Source organism: Lepidochelys olivacea, assembly GCF_965140295.1.
Source record: "Lepidochelys olivacea isolate rLepOli2 genome assembly, chromosome: 14".
Classification (NCBI taxonomy): Eukaryota; Metazoa; Chordata; order Testudines; family Cheloniidae; genus Lepidochelys; species Lepidochelys olivacea.
The window spans coordinates 42,775,502-42,796,599 of record NC_140424.1 but is presented as its reverse complement, the minus strand read 5'-3'; the positions used below and the strand labels follow the sequence as shown (position 1 = coordinate 42,796,599).

At 45.0% G+C, this 21,098-nt stretch overlaps 1 protein-coding gene across 2 annotated transcripts; it reads right to left on the bottom strand.

The window, feature by feature from the left end:
- Positions 1-1,776: 1,776 nt before the first annotated feature.
- LOC311530765 (killer cell lectin-like receptor subfamily B member 1B allele B) lies at positions 1,777-20,504 on the bottom strand. Of its 2 annotated transcripts, none has more exons than XM_084647646.1 (6): positions 20,376-20,504; positions 8,208-8,306; positions 7,718-7,831; positions 3,976-4,130; positions 3,535-3,644; positions 1,777-2,694 (listed from the first exon to the last, which is right to left on the bottom strand). In XM_084647646.1, the coding sequence occupies exons 1-6, from the start codon at positions 20,383-20,385 to the stop codon at positions 2,574-2,576; spliced, it is 609 nt and encodes a 202-aa protein (XP_084503772.1). In that variant the 5' UTR covers positions 20,386-20,504; the 3' UTR covers positions 1,777-2,573. The 2 variants fall into 2 exon arrangements, with proteins under 2 accessions (XP_084503772.1, XP_084503773.1); XM_084647647.1 differs by lacking the exon at positions 20,376-20,504 and adding an exon at positions 14,315-14,414.
- Positions 20,505-21,098: the final 594 nt, after the last annotated feature.

Below are 21,098 nucleotides of genomic sequence, written 5' to 3'. Positions count from 1 at the left end.
TTGGGCCCCAAGGCCCCGGTCTCAGTGTCGTTGAGGCTACAGGCTGGCTGTTGCAGAACAGTGGGGATCCTTGGGGTCCAGGACATTAAAGTAGTTACTAGCAGGAGACTGATGGAAGGTTCGGGCATAGCACAGACCCTGTGGGTCAGTGACACTGCCCTGCCTCCACCACCAGAAAAGCTGAAAAACTGGCCAGTCAGGCTGGAGGAGCAGTTTATGGCCAGAGGGTGACTATCAATGGCTAGCAAGTGCCGGCTCTGAATCCTGTGAATTCCCAGAGCAGTGTCTGCAAAGATTAGGATCAGATTTTCCAATGGGAGGTCTCACTATGGACTGTAGATTAGCACACAGAGAATTGTACCTACAAGGGTGTTTTGGGGGGCAAATGCCATGACAAAGTGGGCATTTTCTGCAATATTTTGACACCTATGCGTGCCTCAGTTTCCCTGTGTGCTTTGCATTGCTATCCAGGGGGTGCAAAAGGGTAACATCTGCTCTTGAGGGCAGATTAAGAGACAGGAGGTGTTTGCGTCACACAGCTGTCTGGGATGGTATGAAGGGGTCATTAAAGGACTGGTAGAAACTGACCCAAATCAATGGAGAATCTGGAAAGGCAGTGGGAACCCCACTGGCCATGATGTTCAGACCTAGCAAACACCAACCAAAACAAAGGTGATTTTCCCTGTCACATCTTGGAAGAGAAGCAGGACAAAGGCCCCAGCTAGAGAACAAAGGGGAAAGGTGATGGCTGGGAGAAGGGCTGGCCTCTGGAGAGACAGAGAATCTCGCACTTGGGACTGATAAGGAGACGGAGACAAAAATGGATCCTATACCAGCTTGGCTTGCTGATTGCACTGGCTTGGCAACTGGGGACCAGGCCTTAACCGTTGCCTCTCTATGCTGCCCTAAGGACTTACAGATTCTGTAGCCAGGCGGCTAATAAATTGTTACCGTCTTTTGAAAAGGCTGCCTGATGTTGCTGCAAATACTCACTGGGAGCACTGTGTGCTGCAGGGTACAGTGTACACAAGCCTCCCAGGGGAGCAGAGGCAGATTTACAGTAAAACACAGGGTGCTCTGGCATGGGCCGCCCCAATGACAGGGGGCCTCAGGGCCGGGCAGCTGCGGGGGCAGAAGCTTGGTCCTGCCAACTCGTGGGGTTCCTGCTGCAGGCTCCGCCCCCACCGGCAGTCAACCTCCTCCCTCCCCCAGCATGCTGCATTCCCGCCCCTCCCCCCACCACCAAACAGCTGTTTTCCAGTGCTCAAGTCACTGGGAGGGAGGGGGAGGAGCAGGGCTGCAGCATGCTCGGGGGAGGAGGTGGGGAAGAGTCAGGGGTGGGGCCTTGGGGAAGGGGGTGGAATCAGTGCAGGGTGGAGCAAAGGCAAGGCCCCTGCACTCCCCCTACACAACCCACCCCCCCGCACCAGGAGCTGCTCAGGGCAGGGGGCTGGGAGCACCCCCATAACCCCAGCCCACACCCCCTGCCCTGACTCCTGCACCCCCTCACACATCCCCTGCCCCCCACACATACCCAGGCCCCACCACACCCCATGCCCTGACTCCTGCACCCCCCCACATTCCCACCTGCACCCCTCACACCAAATGGGAGCTGCCCCAGGTAAGCACTCCACACCCCACCTCCTGCCCCAGCCATGAGCTCCCTCCCGCACCCCAAGTCCTGGCCAGATCCCGCATCCCACTGTTTTTTTATAAAGTGCTTTTATCCAAAGTGCTTTACAATAGTTAGCTAACGGTACAAACAATATTTGCAGAGATCATTAAGTGGTCCGCCGAGACCCTCCGTGATTTTCAAGTGGTTAGTAAAAATAAGTTAGGCTACAAAAACAATCAAGGTACCTTACTCTATTTTCATTTACTTCCTATTACTTATAGGAGGAGGATGAAGAAAAAAGAATGAAAAATGGAGGTGGGGGGAGATAAGAATGTTCTTTTTCTTGGCTGGGTCCCAAGGGGGGGGCCCAAAAATGAAGCTGAGCACATGGCCCCACTAACTTTAAATCCGCCACAGCGAAACAGTCTGGATTTGCTGCAGGGAGCCACAGAGAGAGAGAGAGAGAGAGAGCTGGTTGCTGAGGCCCCAGTTTCAGAGTCTTGGAGGCTACTGTGTGCTCAGATTTGGGTGCATAAATGGTAAGCAACTACCAGATGTGGGAATACAAACTGGTGCTTCTTCACCTAAATCTCCCACAGAATTAGAAGCTATGACTGAAAGTGGGGCAGGGTGGAAGAATGTTCAAAACCGTGCCTTTCTGAGATGTGACCAAATGGCACATAGGTCTCCACCGGTAACATTGGTGCCTTACAACTTTTAATTTTCAAACGGTTCCTAAGAGCCTAGTGTGTCTGCTCACACACGATGCCCAGGAGGCAGCCAGCTCCTCATGAAATCAGACCCAGCTCCTGAGGAACAAATGAAAGGATCTTCCTTGAAAAATGGGTTTGTTGGAGGCTTTAGAATTCTTTAAATAGCAAATGTGTTTTTCTTTTAGAAAATAAACAAGGACACTTGCTATTTCAGTTATGCAAGTGCAGCTCATTAGTGTGACTGCTTATTTCAGGGCAACTTTCTCACAAATCCATTTAGCTAAAGCCAGGCAGGTTTCCGAAAGAGCACGGTTCCCTTTGATCATCACACAGCTCTCCCTTTCAGCAGCTCCTGTTAGCTGGAACCTGGGGAACAAAGAGCAGGAGTCACTGGGTATTTAGCTTTACTGAGCAAGATCTTTAGCAGCTATCCCTCATTCGGAGGGGTGGTCTGTCTCCATACTAGCTTCCTTCATTCGTACTTTTCTACAGAGCCCTACTTAGTAATAGGCCTCACAGAGTGGGAAAGGAGCTGGGCAGGCTCAGTTCAGTGCTGGAAAACATCGCAAAAATCCACTGCGATGATTGATCAATACTGCCCGTGGGCGTATTCAAACCCCACTGCTGGGGAGCCAAGCCGAGGAGCCCAGCAGCACCTGTGTGGTCCTATTTTGTACAACTGTGCCATGTGCACTGAGTGGTGTCTGAAGTGGGTGGAGCTTAGTTGGTGGGCGGGGCTTGGGAAAGTACCACCCCTTCCCCCACCCCCATGGCAGCCCTGGTGGCGGTAAACTGTACTGCTCAGCAGGGGAGGGGACCCTGACCCTGCATTAATGAGCGCATTGCTGGACAAGGGCCACCTTACTCAGGCAGAACAGCACAGCTGAGTGTGAACATAGGTGTGAACTCTTCAGCAAGTGCCTCTTTAGCAAGACAAGTATTGAGCTTAAGCTAGTGTCTTCCCTGACATGCCCATTCTCCAAACAGACCCTGACCCCCGTTTATCCTGTGGCTTTGGAAGCACACAGGGTGCTTGAGACTGACCATCTCTCCATGGAGGACTCTGCCTGGTGCTTAACTTTACTTGTGCTCACAGACAGCCTCTGCTCCTGCTAGCACTAGAGAGCACTAACCTTGTGTTCCCACTTGTGCACCATGCAAGACACACTCAGTTTCAAAGCCAAAGTAGGAACCATGAACACTCACAGTGTTTCATCGAACGTGGAGCCGTCCAACCAGGTCCATTTCCTCTCTGGGGATGTAACACTGAGTCCAAGCCAAACCAGGTTCAATTGTGAAATACTCAGTATATACGCCTGTAAGTGACAGGACGGAGGAGTCTGGGTGAATATAACCTGCTAGAATTCTCTGGCTTCTTTGCTCTCTCGGCAAATGAAGGAAGGGAACCTGCTACATAGCTCTGCAATAGATATAAACCCAATTTCTGATGTTTCCCTTTCCCAGTCTCACACCCTCCTTCCCCTCCACATAACAGTGATATTTTAATGTGCTCTGTAAAAGATTTTTCTTAAGCCAAAAGTCATACAGCTGGGGCATTGTTGTTTTGCTGCAAGCTCATTGTATTACATTATAACTAGTGACACTCATCTCTCAAGGGGCGGGTTAAGCCATTTTTATTTACTGTACCATCTCCTCCTTGTCTTGGATCATGAGCATTTGAGAGCTCTTCGCTGAGCAGTCCACATGACTCTCGTTCCATGTTTTACTTTCTTTAGAGACCCAATAGCACTTGTTCTTGTGCGGCAGCCAGCCAGCGGGGCACAGTTTGCACTCACAGCCCTCTAGAAACAGACATGGAAAAGGCAACATTAAATGGGCCGGAAGGTTCTGAACAGTGCTGAGCTTCCCTATGTTCACCAGGGGCTTTCAAACTATAAACATTCTCAGCCAAGACATTTCTCTTTATTCATTGTTTGTTTGAGGAAAGGCCCATTATTCAAATAGCAGATGGAGGTGCGGGTCAGGAGAGAGGTGTTCTGGCAGAGCTGTAATGTGAATATGAATTCATAAGATTGGGCACACAATTCACATTTTACGGGCTCAGTTTCACACAACGCATTTCCCCCCAAGGAGCACCGAACCTCTGAAATGAAAGACACAACAAAACTGTCGCCTTCTCTGCTGAATCACTTCTGGAGCACTTTAAAAGTAGAAGGAGGGAGGCAAGGGATTCTCGTAGAAAGTTCTGGCTTCCAAGAGTGTCTCCCAGACAATTGAGGGCTGCGTGCTGATCACACACACACACACACAAAACCACCTTACAAGAACAGTATTACAGTTGCAAAGTCAAGCACTCAAAAGTTAGGAAGTGTCAGAACTGAGGTTGCCTGTGCAATCTTTATTGGGCCCCTGGTGCATATGCATTATGATCCAGTCCGTATATAAATAGTCACATACCAGTTTTCTCCACCAGACCCCTGCTTCATTCTGGGCACATGACGGACGGTGCTGCTGACTTACTGAGCAGCTGTTCAATATTTTGTTTTCTTCTCATTCAATGTGTAGCCCCAGTAGTATTATTCAAAGCCGGCTCTGAAGACAGAACTATTAATTTCCTCCTGGGCTTTCCTCTGGCACCCTGCTCTATAGTATCTGAGTGCTTCACAAAACAGTAATGAATTTTCACAGTACCCCTGTGAGATCAGGGGATTGCAATATTTCCATTTTACAGATGAGGAACTTAGGCATGGAGAGTTTGAGGTCAAAAGTATCCACTAATACTGGGTGCCCAACCTGAGACTCAGACCCTCAAAAGGTACTTAGGCAGGAATAAGGTACCTGAAAAATCAAGGCATTTAAAGTACTTAGCATTCTATAGTACTTCATATGTTCAGGGCACAGCTCCCATCGATTTCAGTTACAGCTGTGACCGCTCAGCACTGCTACAAATCACACCTCAGGCTCTCAATTGAGGCACCCAATGAATGGAGGAACACAATGAGTGACCACCTGTGAGAGGATTGGTTTAAGTAACTCTCCCCCACAACCAGCCCCAATGTACTCTCTCCCCCGCCTTCTGGCTCTTGTTCCTTCTGCATTCAACTCAGGCAACTTCCTCCTCCATGCTGCCAGGGCTCAGAAGGACACAGCAAGCATGTGAGAGACAGGCTCCCCGCTCTCAGTGCCACTGTCAGGACCCAAACCTGCATGGAACGTCCTACTCAGCCCCCTGTAGCTCTGGGCTGGAGCATGCTCATTGTTGATAGAATCATGAATTTTCAAAGGCTTATAACTTGGCCAAGTTTGGGCAGATATTCACAGGCGCAGCTAAAGGCAGACAGATCCCTGATTCGTAAGCCACCCCCTTGCCAAATGTCAAGTCCCTATTCCACAGCATGGGACAGAACTAGAGCTTCTGAAAGACAAAGTCTCCAGAATTTGTTTAACATGAGGAAAACAATGTATTTTCACTAGGCTGGTTCTCAGAAACAGCTGGACAATTATGTCTGAAACTAAAATAAAAAAATAAAAATCAGGCTGAGGCAGACCCCTGGCATGGAAAGGTTCAGCCCGAACATTTAATCTTCAGCAAAAATAAAAGCAACTGAAAACAGGCTCTCCTAGTGGGAGGTATTGTGCTGTCTTAACAGGTGGTGCTACCAGCCTCACCGATAATCTGCACATCCTGAATGCCCGTACTCAGTGCCCCAAAAACCAGCATAGGGAAAGCCAGCGCTACCTAGTGGTGGAGTAGGGAGGTTGCACACCTGGGTTCTAAGCCCAGGTCTGACACTGCCCCATTCTGGGTGTGTCTACACTTATGATCATTAAAATCGCAGCATCCTCTTTTGACTAACAGAGGATTTACCAGCTTGAGTAACTACATTTTTTCCACCCTAAAAATCTCTCTGGAAATTTCAGTTGGATGTAGCAAATATTTCCAAATTATGGTCTATGGGGTGCTTGTAGGTACTCCATGAAAGCTGACAGGTCACATCTGCCTGGATCCTCCTCAATTCCAGCTGCTATTTCTCACTATAAGACATTTACAATTACATTTAATGCTTTCCCAGTACTACTTGTTTATGTGAGCAACTGCTGCAATTGCCATTGGGATGTAATAGGATTGCAAAAGGGAGGGAGAAGGGTCTGTGGGTTTACAAATGGGAGGGCAGGCGTCCAGTAGGTGCTCTATACAAAAACAGTTGAAACACTCTGGGATTTGGAATTGTTCTTCACTTCCTCTCCTGAGGTACTGTATAGTGTTGTGTGCGGCTAAACAGCTAGCAAGTTTCACCCCACATGTTGTGACGCTGCAGTGGTAAGTGAAAGGATTTCCGTGTTACACAGTCACATAAGAAAATTTGTTTCTCTCTTTTCCTTTTGAAGAAGTTCTTAAGTTACATTTACGGATATGTTAAAAGAATGTTGTTTAGGCTGCGAAGGCAAGCAGCTGAAAGTTAGGAAGTGTAAGAAATAAGATTGCCCAGACAACCTTTAATCGGCCCCTCTTTAAAACATTGATACGGTCTTTAATGACATGATCACATTCTGTTTTTGCCATGAGACCCTGCCTCATTCAGTGCATAGGATGGACAGTGGATGAGTCAGATGGCTTTAAGAAGAGGAAAGATGCTCTCGTGTTGAAAGCACTGGACCAGACTCTGCCACAGACTGTCTATGCGATGTTCAGCAAGAGCCTATCTAATACAAGAGGGCAAAGTGAAGGTTTTAAGCACAACTATACATCTGTCATTTCCTAACTTCTGAGTGCTTGACTTTGCAGCCAAAACATTCTTTTAATGTAGTTTTTTTATGTAATAGAAATTTTATTACACTACAAAATGTGCCTGTTTCGTACACAATGGAAGTACTCTGAATGACCAGTAGATGTCACTCCTACTACTTTGCACAAACAGCTGAAAACGTATTTATTAGAGCTGCTTGAAATGTGGGACTATCCACAAAACATTTTCAGAGGGTTTTCCCCTTTTTTACCTTATTTGCTTTCTCTCCTTTTTTTCCCTCACTGGAGAAAAGATGTGAAAAGATAAAATGTATAGGGAAGTGGGGAAAAGGTCATGATTTTGAAACTAAATATTTAGTTTTTCTCTGAAAATTTCCCCTTTGGAAAAATTTCAAAAAATTGAAAAATAAATTTTGTCATGAAAAATAAATGTTCAAAAAACCCTCTTTTCTGATTAAGAATCAGAAATGTTTCAGCCAGTTGTAGCATTTATCTTGCAGCCATCAAACAGAACAAATGACAAGAAAAATAAAGACGGGAAGATGAAGGTCTGGTACATCTCAGCCATGTATAAATTATTCTGACATAGTTGCTGAAATGTCAATCAGCGAGTTTGGAGTGAGAGTTCTTCCAGGTAGGCACAACGTTGCAAAGAGCGCAAAGAATAGCAGATACAGTTACCTGTTGAGTTGTTGTCTGGCTTTGGATACACACTTTGATTCGAGCAAGACTGGGAATCCTTCAGACTGGAATTACATTCAATTCCATTTGTTGTTCTCGGTCTTCCAGTCTGACCTTCACAAGGATGTGTAACAAAAGAGAGAAGGTAAAAAGTATCAACTCACCAAATACCGTGGGATATCTATCAAGTTAGGATGGGGACAGAGAAGCAGCGTGAGATGGAATCTCACTCATTATCCATTGTAAGGTTCATTCCACATTTTTGCACATCTCACAGTGGAGCTGTTACAGACAAATAATGCATGTTTCATTTATCAAGCTCTCAACTCTACTTTGTTTAATGTAACACTTTTGATGTCTATGGCAGTGATGAAATGCCTGGTAATTTATTCAGAAATGTTTTGGAGGCAAAAAAATAGAATCTAAATGGAACTGCAGGGAAAGAGGAGAATTCACTGAGCCAGTGAATCTATGGTGCTGAGATACTCACCCGAAACACCAAGCACGATCACAGCTGCCACCAGGATGATGTTCCCAGCCCATCCAAGCCATAGAGCCAGCCGATGCCAGCGTGGGCACTGAGGGATATCTGCAAGAGTCAAAACCTAGTGTAAAGATTTATAATGAAATATGGAAACTTCTTCTCCTTTGGAGGCTGCTCAACTGGAGATAAGGATTAAGTTCAGGCTCATGTAATATGAGGAGGAAAATGATCATGCTCAGAGTTTAAAACTCTGAGACCACATCACCCTCACAAGGGCAACATTAATTGTCTAACTCGATGGAAGTAGAGGAAAGCTGAAGAAATACCAAAGATAACTAATGTTTACTAAAAAGAAAAGGAATACTTGTGGCACCTTAGAAACTAACAAATTTATTTTATTTATTTATTTATTTATTTGAGCATAAGCTTTCGTGAGCTACAGCTCACTTAATCGGATGCATGCTCACAAAAGCTTATGCTCAAATAAATTTGTTAGTCTCTAAGGTGCCACAAGTCCTCCTTTTCTTTTTGTGAATACAGACTAACACGGCTGCTACTCTGAAACCTAATGTTTACTAGTTAACAAGTTCACATCATCCTGTATCACAGAGGGCCAGATTCTCTGCTGGCATCACTGTGATGAAGTGGAAATTTTCTGTAATATTTTTATGAATCCTATGCGTACCTTACTTTCTCCCACACTTTGCATTGCTATGCAATGAGGGGCGGGGGAGGGAAAAGGATTAAGTTTGCTCTCAGGGCAGACTAAGGGCTAGTCTACACCGGCAACGCTAAAGCGTTGCCACGGCAGCGATTTAATGTGGCTTGTGTGGTCACGGCAGAGCGCTGGGAGAGAGCTCTCCCAGTGCTCTAAAAAACCCGCCTCCAATGGTGAAACTTGCTGCTCGGGGGGTGTTTTTTCACACCCCCAAGCGAGAAAATTGCCGTGCTGTAAATTGCCAGTGTAGATAAGCCCTGAGAGAGGGTGTGTGAGTGTGTCACTTAGCTGTCTGAGTTGACTGAATGGGTCATTAACAGGACTGTCCAAGGCTGACCCATATCAGTGGAAATTCTGAGAAGACAGTGAAAAGCCCAGTCACCAGGGCACTGACACCTAGCAACCAATGATCCAGGGGGAGGAGGATTTGCCCACCTCTCAGCAGAGAAGCAGAGCAGAGACCCCAGCCCCAGAAAAAAGGACCAGGAGGTGTGAGGAGAAGTGTGGGCTCTGGAAGAAGCTTATGGCTCTCTCTGACCTGGGAACTGACTAAGAAAGGAAGTCAAAGAGAGAAAAAGAGCGTGAAAATGGAGTTCATTATAGCTTGTTAGGTGAATTGTGACCAGAACAGAATGGTCTGTGTTTTACCTTTATGTGTCTGCTAACCTAAGGACTTCCCATCTTGTGTTCCAGGTGACTAATAAATCCTACTCTGTTTTGAAGACGTTTTTTGAGGCGTCACTTCAAATACTGGCTGGGGTGCAGTAGTGGCTGTAGGCTGTATGAGTCTCTGCCAGGAGTCTAGCTCAGTTGGACTCACTGAGCAGAGCTCACAGTGTGGAACAGGAGTGCTGGAGCCCAGTAGCTCAGTCTAGGAGGAGGTGAGGCTGTGTGGTCTACCCTGAAGGAAGCATGAGACCCCTTGAGGGTCTGGCACACTGAGGGGGATCCTCCAAGAGACGGTTCAAAAGCTGGGGAACAGCTCCGATCCTGTGGAACCGTGACAGTGACTCCAGTGAAGTTAATGGCATTCTGTGGAGTTTTGTCAGCGGTTAGGTCAATAGTGTTCGTAAAGGGGAGATATTTCACCATATAACTGCATGGCAAAAACAGGCTACAAGTGGCAGCAATGGCTGCCTCTGACTTGGCTTTTTTTATCCATCCATCCATGTAGACATGTATCCCTCAATGTCTGCTGTGCACCAGTCCCATCAGCAGACACTTGGTAACTACCCATGGCGCTGTTGACAAGGTGATGGGAAGAACTGTGAATTGAAAGTTCCTGACTCCCATGCAGAATCTCAGGTAATTGCAATGGTTCTTCCCAATAGCCAGGTGGAAGTATCCATCTTTCATGTTGAGAGATAAATACAAGTCTCCTTAAGAGTGAGGGAAGGATTTGAAGCCTGACATATTTATTCATGTCTTTGGGGCCCAGAAAAGGTTATAGACCTTCCTTCTTGGGGATGAGGAAGTATGGGCGTAGAGTCCCTTCCCTTGGTTACACAGAGGAACTTCTATAGCTACTTTCAAGAGGAGTGAGTCCCCTTCTTCCAGGAAGACTTTCTTGTGAGGGGGAGTCCCTGAGGAGGGGACCTGGTGCAGAACTGGATGGAATATCTATCTTGAATGGTCTCTGTCACAGGGTGGCTGGCTCCTGTCACTTGAAGCAGGTCCAGTGTCCTGTGCCATAGCAGGTGCTCCCAATTGGGCCAGTCAAGAGGGGAGGCATTGCACGTGGGGCTACAGGGGAAGTTCCACTGAGCGAGGACCAGCTGTGAGAAGGAAGCTGACAGAGAAATCTAGGAAGCTGCAGGAAGCAGGACTGCCAGAATCCATTGGGAAGGGAGGCAGGAAGAGTCTAACATCTAAAGGGTGAGCTGAGGAACTGTTTGTTTAAGTTTGGACAATAAACCTACTTAAAGGAGACTGGGTGTGGCAGTGAATCCTTGACAAACGGGGAAGAAGCCCTGCCTTGTGACAGTCTCCAAAGCCCAGCAGTCAGAAGTTATTTATTGTGCACCAGTCGCTGTAGAAGAAGAATAGACAAGGACTGAAGGGAGGGGACAGACAATGTCAGAGGGGAAGGTGCTAGAAACTTGTTTGGCCCGAATGTCCCATTAAACCAGCTGCTTGTAGGCAGAGGAGGAGGACTGTGATGAAGAACGCTGGAAGTTTTCATTCTTGTGCTTTCGAGGTCTCCTCCCACAGCCACTGTGGAGAGAGGCTGGAACCTTCTTAGTGAGCAATACGCCTAATACAGATTGTTGCTAAGCCCTCCCTTTGAAACCTGTCAAGGTTCAGATAATTCTCAGGCTGGGTAGGACCTACGTTTCTAATAAGCACGGCCCTACTGGGTCAGACCAAAGGTCCATCTAACTCAGTATGCTGTCTTCTGACAGTGGCCAATGCCAGGTGCCCCAGAGGGAATGAACAGAGCAGGTGATCATCAAATGATCCATCCCCTGTCACCCATTCCCAGCTTCTGGCAAAGAGTAGATCTGATCTTCTCCAGATCTTCTCACTGGCCCTTAAAAGGCAGATCTTCTATCCTCCACTGGGCTGCTATAATGAGGCCTGGGCAGTGGGGTCAGGAATATCTACACAGGACTATCCCAGTGGCCACAGCCCTTGTATTGGTCTCCTAGTAACTTGCTATGTTGACATTTGCACATAGTTTTCAAATTTTAGGGAAGAAAGTGTTGGTTGGATGGTGCAAAAAGGCTGTGAGAGAAGATTTAGAAAATCGTCAGTAGACCGTGGCAGAGGGAACACGCTCACTCCCTGAACTGTCCACTTCTTGACATTCTAATATTTGGTGCTTTTAAAATGGCTCTGATATTTTCCTACTGTAAAAAAAATTAGAAAAGTCACCATGAAGTACAACTCTAGAAATTGCTTTACATTTTCAAAGCTGTCCTCGAAGAGGAAAAGGGCAAGAGACTTAAAAACATAATTTAAAATAAAAAGAGTAATAGTCTCTACTAGACTCCACTGAGTTTGAAATCATGACAGGAGACTTCAGCACTTTCAATATCAAAGAACTTAACTTCGAGTAACTTTAAAAACTGTAGCCCATTATTCATAAAAGTCCATCTTATGTGAGAGTTCTCACTGACAATAAATAAAACTTATGTCCTTCATAGAACAAGATGTTCTGGAGACATACGTGGACAAAAAATGGTGTATTTTTAAAAAAGTAAAAAGCTGCTTTTCTGTTTAATTAAAATAATTAAATGATTTGTTAAATTGATTTCAGTTTTTCAAAGAAAACAATTCTTGTCTGGCCCCAGATTAACAAATTTCAAGATAAAACAGGGGGGACGTCAGAGATGGTGTTAAAAAATTAGGCTTCTACTAGAAACTCTTTGACCACTGTAACTACTGTGGCTCCACTGTTTAAGCTCCAGCTTCCAAGGGAAGCAAGGGACATGTGTAGAGACCCACCTCCTGGCCACACCAGCCCATTCCATTTTCCAGCCCCGGGGGGCACCGCATAGGGCTGGAGCGCCCCCAACTCCCTAGAGAGCTGGGTCAGGTTTTCCCTAACATCATCCTGGACCCAGCCCATGACCCCAGGGGCCTGGGTGCATCACAAGGGACAGAAGTTCCAACTCCTCAAGGCTTGAAGGGAGAGAGAGTTGGCATGGACTGGGCTCCACCAAGAGCCACCCCACAAACCAACACCTGAACCCAGTGGTCTATTTCCTCCCTCTGCGATAAGTGTTTTGCTGCAGCCAGCTAATTAAATTAGTCTTGTTCAAGAAGTAGCAGTTTGTGCTGCAATGCTGAAGCTTAAGGGTTCAAACTTTTCTCAAAATAATGTTATTTAGATTGCAAAGTCAAGCACTCAGCAGTTAGGAAATGCCAGATTTACAGTTACCCTGGCAAACTTCTCTCTGCTCCCTTGTGCATATGCATTATGACAACATATTTCCATGTAATAAAGACTACTTTTTTCCCAAAGGATCCCTGCCTCATTCAATACACAAGATGGTTGCACAGTGGGGTAGAATTAAGGTTGTACAAGCAACTGTATGTCTGGCATTTCCTAACTTTTGAATGCTTCACTGTGCAAAATAATGGTTTTTAACTTTTTATATGTAATCCTGCATATACTGTACTGTACACAGACTGAGTGATACAACATCTGGACTGTTAGTATTTAATTTGCTTGTCACCTGAAATATCAGCTTTATATATTTTAATTCTAAGATTAGCAGCAGAATAGTCATCTAAAATGTCCTCTCATTAGTAGCCCAACTATTTATTGAAAATATGCTCTGAAAATAGTTAATATATTTACTATTTTACCACAGTTCTGCGAAATATTAGAATTTTTTATTTTCATATACCAATCTTTTCAGCAGAGTCTTGTAAAAAGTTATACTATGATTTATATATTTACATTTTACATCCTTTTAAGTTTAGTTTACAGTTCCTTGTATATTCATTGTTCCTGGAACACTGAAAGCTATTATGTTTCCTCCTCTCCTTCCTACTGTGTTGGTCTCCCCGAGTTAAGAGTTGTCCAAACTTTAATTGCTCTCAAGTGTAATGACTTGACTCCTCACAAATCTTCCCTATTCAGGTCCATTCAGAATCCAGTACAACCCCCTGCTGCATCCCCCACAGTTTTCATCCTTTATTGACCAAATTGCCCTTCATGTCTTTCTCTTCTCCTCCCCTATTTCCTAACCTGGGTTGCTAGACTTCAGTCTCCCTACTTGCCTCTTCATGAATCTTAGCAGATCCTTTTCTCCACACTTCCCTCACCATGTGGAATCACCTCCATGACCTTCTGCACTGACTTCTCAGCAATTTTCCAAAACCAGTCCCTTCTCCCTGATCTGTGTGACATAACATTCTCTCCAAGAAGAAATGAAAGACAATTATACGAGTCTCCCAGACTCCTTGTGTTCAATCTTCCCAAGACTTGATCAGTGCATTGCTCTTTACCTCCGACTTACCCCACTATACTATGTACTGCATCTTCAATACAGCATGAGTATCCACCCCCAAGTGTTTATGAAGTAAGTAGAAAAATGCCATAAAATAACCCTGTATTGTTCTTTACATGTAATTTACATCTATAGACTGGCAGTAGCTCTGAAGATTTCTGTGACACTTTGTATTAACATGAAAGTAAAATGCACAATATTGCATTAAAGAGATTCAGTTCCTAGTTCTGACAGATGGTAAATTACCTCATATTTGCTGAGTCCTAACATACAAATGGAACATAGAGACTCACACCTGCCCTTTGTTTCTAGAAAAACTTTCTTTAAATATCTGTGCTACCCGTAAAAACAAAAAAATACATTCAAAAAATTGGAATCCAAACCAAAAAAAGGAGCGCATACCAGTACAAAACTAAGAAGCTAAATATACTTACTGGGGTGCTGAGATGGATGCAGTGACTTTGAAGTGGAAAAAGCTTCAGGAATGTTTAAATCAGCATATACTATTTCTCCAGCCATGGCAAGTGCAGAGGAAGATGAGAGGCTACAAGAAGGCGGACTGTCTAAGAGTTGCCTCGCATTTATGCATGAACCAAGATGACAGACGTATCCAGTCAGAGGAAGTGTCTATCAGAAGGTTTTGACTTCCTTCTTTCCCAGCAATCTAAGAGTGAAATCCAGGCACTAGAGATAAAGTGTCTAAAATACAATTGCACGAGCTAATCTGAGACATTCTCTCAATACATTGGAGCTGGTGCTGGGATTTCACATAAACTGTTGATTTTTCCTATATTAAAAGAAAGCTGCTCCCTGGTGCGTTTGGTTCAGAAGCTCTGGGCATTTTAAGAGAAGAAATTCTTATCATCGCATTAAACTGGAAAACAGATTGAAAAATAAGAACTTTTTAATTACAATTCATATTTCCCATTGGAGAGAGATGTCTTTAATTTATGTCTCATCACTAGGGACAGTCATACCCCTCTCTCTAGCTATTCTATTCAGGTGCTACACTGTTACCCCTTTTAACCTGACTGTCTGCTCAAAGTTGGGACCTCTGTGGGTCGTTCCAGTTAGGAAGAGAAATTGCTGATGGAGTCTGTTACCTTTGATGCAATCTGATTTACAAAGAATGTACAAAGTCATGTTTCCCCAAACTCAGGAGGAACCAAACAGGAGCCAGTGTCCTTGTTCACAGGTCCAAAACTCATTTCACCTTTCCAGCCCAAATCCTCTCTCTAGGCTACTCCCCTGGCCAAACCATGCTTCTAGTGGCTTGTTCAGCCTGTGTATCTGTCCCCCTCTCACCCTCCACCCCCGGTTTCTCTCTCTCTGCTCTGTCTGATGCTTCTCTTCACACAGACACACACATACATTTCTAGTCAAACAATACACAGTGGAGTCTTCTCCCACACAGTGCTAATTTCTGGGTGGGCTCACATCCACCTTTGTCTTAAGTGGGGACTTGTGATTATAGAATCATAGAAGATTAGAGTTGGAAGAGATCTCAGGAGGTCATCTAGTCTAACCCCCTGCTCAAAGCAGGACCAACCACAACTAAATCATCCCAGCCAGGGCTTTTCTTAACTTATCTTAAATTGGGGGTTCTCAAACTGGGGGTCAGGACCCCTCAGGGGGTCACAAGGTTACTACATGGGGGTCACGAGCTGTCAACCTCCACCCCAAACCCTGCTTGGCCTCCAGCATTTATAATGATGTTAAAGATGTAAAAAAGTGTTTTTAATTTATAAGGGGGTGGTCACATTCAGAGGTCTGGTGTGGGAAAGGGGTCACCAGTACAAAAGTTTGAGAACCACCGTGACTTAAATGAAGGCCAGTGGTTAAACCTGCAAGAACAGCATTAGTCCCATTCCTTTGGGATATTCAGACTCTCGTAATAGCACTTCCTTGGCAAGCTGCGCCCGGTCCAGGGAAAAGCTGCTCTGTTGCATTAGGACTACAAGGCACTGAGTGACATCAACTCCTACTGAAGTAACGGGAGGAAAGGGCGCTCAGCACTTCACAGGATAGAGCCCTGTGTCTGATGTTGGGGCTGTAGGAGTCAGCCAAGGTTCTGCAGAATTTGTGCCCACAGTAAAATAGTCAGGTTCCCTTGTCACACAGTGACCTGACAAGTAAGAAGTACAGTTGGAGGAAACTGGTCTTATGCAGTAATGCCGGCACCCCTAGGTCTCACGTAGCACTTGCTAGTAACATTAGTTTCTTAACTACTTGGTTGATAAATCTGCAGCTCCAGAGTCGTCTCCACCTCACTTCTCTGTCCATCCCTTATACCCTCCTGTTACTGCAGCAAATCCCCCCCTCTGTACAGCAATCTTAGAGACTATGGCACTGCGGTAAAGGAGGCAAAACAACCCTTCTGATCCTCCAACATCCATGCAGCAGAATCATGGTCAATGGAGCTATTTTGCATGGTGAACTGGCTAAGCAATCCAGGCTGCATAGCTCAGACATCAGACCCAGGCGTCCACTGCTGTGAAGAGCTGTCAACATGCTTCACTGATAAGATCAACCGAATATGTACCAATGGAGCTGACTGGGAAAGAAAATTCCATTGCTGACCAGATTGTATTATTCACCCCACCATCTCTGAGTTTGCCCCCATCATACACACTGAACCTCAAGAAATCCTGAAAAATGTTAGAGATACAACCTGTGAAACAGATCCATGCCCCTCCTCGCTAGTACAAGTAAGAACAGCTATGCCCACTATTCATGGAAATAATCAACACCTCCTTTAGAGAAGCTCACCTACCAAATTCCTTGAGAAATGCAACAGAGACAATTTGGGGAATCTGTTTTTGTACAACTCATGAATTCTGGTTAATTTTATGAAATTCCTCTATCACTGAGTGCCTCAGTGTGTCTGGCAGGGCCCTTGAGATGTACAACACCCTCTTCCTTTCCTTTTATGGTCTGAAAGAACCTGTAGAACAAATAAAATAAATCATTAACCTTAATACCTGGTCTTTGGCCAAACAGTGGGTATGTTAAGGAAGGTGCCTGATCTGGGAGAACCAATTTGACCCAGATGGTCTGAAGGGAGCGGGTTTTGGAGAATAGAAAGTCCACAAACAGGAAAACAAAGAAACCAGGTGGTGATTTTCTCCAAAGACTCAGAGGGACTCTGAGACAGAGGAAGTTTGAGCAGGAGAGAGGAATAGAGAGGGATGCTTTTGGAGCAGAGAGGACCTTCTTTGACTCTGGGACCAGCCAAGGTCAAAGGAAGCAGGCAGGAGGAGAGAGCAGACTGCACATTGCAGAGGAGAAGTCATGAGGAGAGAGGTACAGAGGAGGGGACTTGGAATTCTGAAAGGATACTGCCCCAAATCCTGACAAACACTCCAGCATGGAGAGGAAAGTGAAACAGGAATGGTGTACAGTAACTCCCCACTTAAAGTCATCCAGCTTAACATTGTTACGTCATTGATCAATTAGAGAACATGCTCCTTTAAAGTTGTGCAATGCTCCCTTTTAACTTTGTTTGGCAGTTGCCTGCTTTGTCCCCTGCTTGCAGGAAGAGCAGCCCATTGGAGCGAGCTGGTGGGGGCTTGGAACCAGGGTGGGCCAGCAGCCCCCCATCAGCTCCCCACTCCACTAAGTTCCCTGTGTGGCAGCTGGCCAGCAGGCTATCAACTGCGGGGCAGTTCAGCTGTCCCTCTCCCCCACACACCATGTGCTGCTTCTAACCTCTGCCTTGGAGCTGCTCCTGGGAACCTCCTGCTTGCTGTGCGGGGGCGGGGGAGGGAGGGAAGAGGGGTGCAAATGGCAGGGTGTCCCCCTCCCCCCCATCTTCACAGAGCAGGGGGTGGGGGGAACAGGACATGACAGGGCTCAGGACGGAGGTTGCTTGCTGGCAGCAGCTTCAACTTCCTGATCTGCTTTAAAAAGCAAGGTACTTAGAGTGGGGTCAGCATACTTAAAGGGGCAATGGGCGTCTCTCTCACGTACACGTTATGTGTGTGTCTCTCACACTCTCACACACACACACACACACACACACAGAGTCTCTGTCTCTCTTTGCCATACTGTCTCCCCTCCCTCCATTCATGCTGCCTTGTAGAGTGTGAGGCTACATTAACAATGTGTTAACCCTTGAGGGCTCAGCCGAGTGCTGGTTCATCATTTAGCAGTAAGGCATCCCCTGGGAAATATCCCACCCCCTTCCACTCTGACTTCACCCCCTCAACCAAGCTTCATAATCATCACTGCTGTGCACAGTATTAAATTGTTTGTTGAAAACATATACTGTGTATGTGTGTGTGTGTATATATATATATATACGTATAAAAATATAAAATATAGTCTTTTGTCTGGCAAAAAAAATTTCCCTGGAACCTAGCCCTCCCCCTTTACATTAATTCTTATGGGGAAATTTGATTCAGGGGGTTGGACTAGATGATCTCCTGAGGTCCCTTCCAACCCTGATATTCTATGATTCGTTTAAAGTAGCATTTTTCAGGAACATAACTACAACATTAAGCGAGAAGTTACTGTATAGATGTTTCAGTGTATTGACAAGAACTGTACATCTCTGGAGCTATCTAAAATGAACAGTGATTGGTTTGGGAGCCTTTTGCAAAGTCTCTGTGTTACATGCTTCAACTATCACACTTCCCTGGAGAGGTAAACTGTAACCCCAAATACCCATAACGTCAAACCTCTGGAGAAGAGTGCTTGAGATACTGGGATGTCTGTGTGGAGGTCAGCACTGATCCTGGGGGCCTAGGGTAACTGGAACACAAGGTCCCATTTCCATGAAGGGGCCACAGACATAGCACCTGCATCCAGGGAGCATGCCAGAGAAGCCAATGATAGAGAGAGCGCTGGGGCCTGCTCAGAGTCAGGGAGCTTACAGCACAAGGGTCTAGCATGATAGGACCCAAACTCAGAAGCCTGGTGAGTGTCCAACAGAGGGAGCTTTACCAGGGCTAATTACTTAATTAAATATTCATGGTAAATAGGCCCAATGGACTGTGATGGGCTATTAGATGGGGTGAGATCCGAGTTACTACAGAAAATTCTTTCCTGGGTATCTGGCTGATTAATCTTGCCCATATGCTCAGGGTTTAGCTGATCGCCATATTTGGGGTTGGGAAGGAATTTTCCTCCAGGGCAGATTGGAAGAGGCCCTGGAGGTTTTTCGCCTTCCTCTGTAGCATGGGGCACAGGTCACTTGCTGGAGGATTCTCTGCTCCTTGAAGTCTTTAAACTACGATTTGAGGACTTCAATAGCACAGATATAGGTGTGAGGTTTTTTGCAGGAGTGGGTGGGTGAAATTCTGTGGCCTGCGTTGTGCAGGAGGTCAGACTAGATGATCATAATGGTCCCTTCTGACCTAAATATCTATGAATCTATTAACAAAGAATTAAAGGAAGGTAGTATAATCAACACTAATCAATAAAGGGTTTATGGAAAATAGATCCTGTCAAACTAAATTGATAACTTTTTTTATGATGACATTAGAAGTTTAGTTGATAAAGGGAATAGTATTGACATAACATACTGAGCTTCTGTAAGCCGTTTGACTCAGTACCAAGTGACCTTTTGATTTAAAAAGCTAGAGAGCTATAAAATTAACAAGGCAAACATTAGATGGATTAAAAGCTGGTTAATGGATATGTCTCAACGTGTAGTTATAAATGGGGAATCATCATCCATCAGGTCTGTTTCCAGTGGGGTCCTGTAGGGTTCGGTTCTTGGACCCACACTATTTAACATTAATAAAAATGACCTGGAAGAAAACATTAAATCATCACTGATAAAGTTGGCAGATGACACAAAAACTGGGGGAGTGGTAAATAATGAAGCGAACAGGTCGTTGATACAGAACTATCTGGACCACTGGGTAAGCTGGGCACAAACAAACAATATACATTTTAATATGGCTAAACATAAATGTATACATCTAGGAACAAAGTCTGCAGGGCATGATTAGAGAATGTGGGGGGGGCTTTCCCCTGGGAAGCAGGGACTCAAAGAGACTTGGGGGTCATGGTGGATAGTCAGCTGAACATGAGCTCCCAGGGCAACACCGGCCAAAAGGGCTAATGCGATCCTGGGGTGCATAAAGAGGGGAATCTAGAGTAGGTGTAGAGAGGTTATTTTATCCCTGTATTTGACACTGTTGTGACTGCTGCTGGAATGCTTTGTCCAGTTCCAGTGTCCACAATTTAAGAAGGACGTTCATAAATTGGAAAGAGTTCAGAGAAGAGCCATGAAAATTATTAGAAAATATGCCTTGAGGTGATAGACACAAGGAGCTCAATTTATTTAGCTAAACAAAGAGAAGGTTCAGGGGTGACTTGATTACAGTCTAGAAGTACCTACAAGAAGAACAAATATTTAATATCTTCAGTCCAGCAGAGAAAGGTCTGACATGATCCAATGGCTAGAAGTTGAAGCTAGACAAATTCAGACAGGAAACAAGACGTAAATTTTAACAGTAAGAGTAATTAACCATTGAAACAACTTACCAAGCATCATGGTTGGCCAATCACCTGTCAGGGATGGTCCAGGTTTACTTGGTCCTGCCTCAGCACTTTATGATTTTTGAGGTCCCTGTCAGAATTGCATTTCCATAATTTTATTTGCTAGGTGGATCTGCAAAAAGGTTAGATTGAAAGAAAAATATATAATTCACACATAAGGAAGTGCTAGAGTCAGAATATCAATTGGTGTAAATTGTTGCAGATTCATTGAAGTCAATGTCACTGTGCCCATTTGTACCAGCTGAGGATTTGACCCCATAGTCCTCATATCAAATTTTATCGACATCTCATGTTGTAATTAGGCATAAAAATCAATGGCCAAATCTTTAAAAGACTCAGCATGTCAGGTGATGAAAAAAAGCAGCACTGTCTGGCATTAGAATAGGGGGCTGAGTTGTATTTCCAGCCCTGGCTCGGACGAACTGGGTTGTTTCAAAGTGGGTATTCTTTGGATGCTGCTATGGGGAGAGCTGTGCAAACAACTGTTTTTTCAGTTCACAGACTGTCCCGAAAATTTGAAAAGTAAAACAGCAAAACAAAAAAAATTGTTCCAGATGTCAAACAAAATGTTTTGTTTGACCCGAAACCAAACATTTAATTTTGTTTTCAATCTTTAAAAAAAAATTTTTTTAAATACATTTCAAAAGGAAAAGCCATTTAGATTCAAAATGTTTAGTTTTAAAAAAAAAAATCTTTAAAGATATCCAT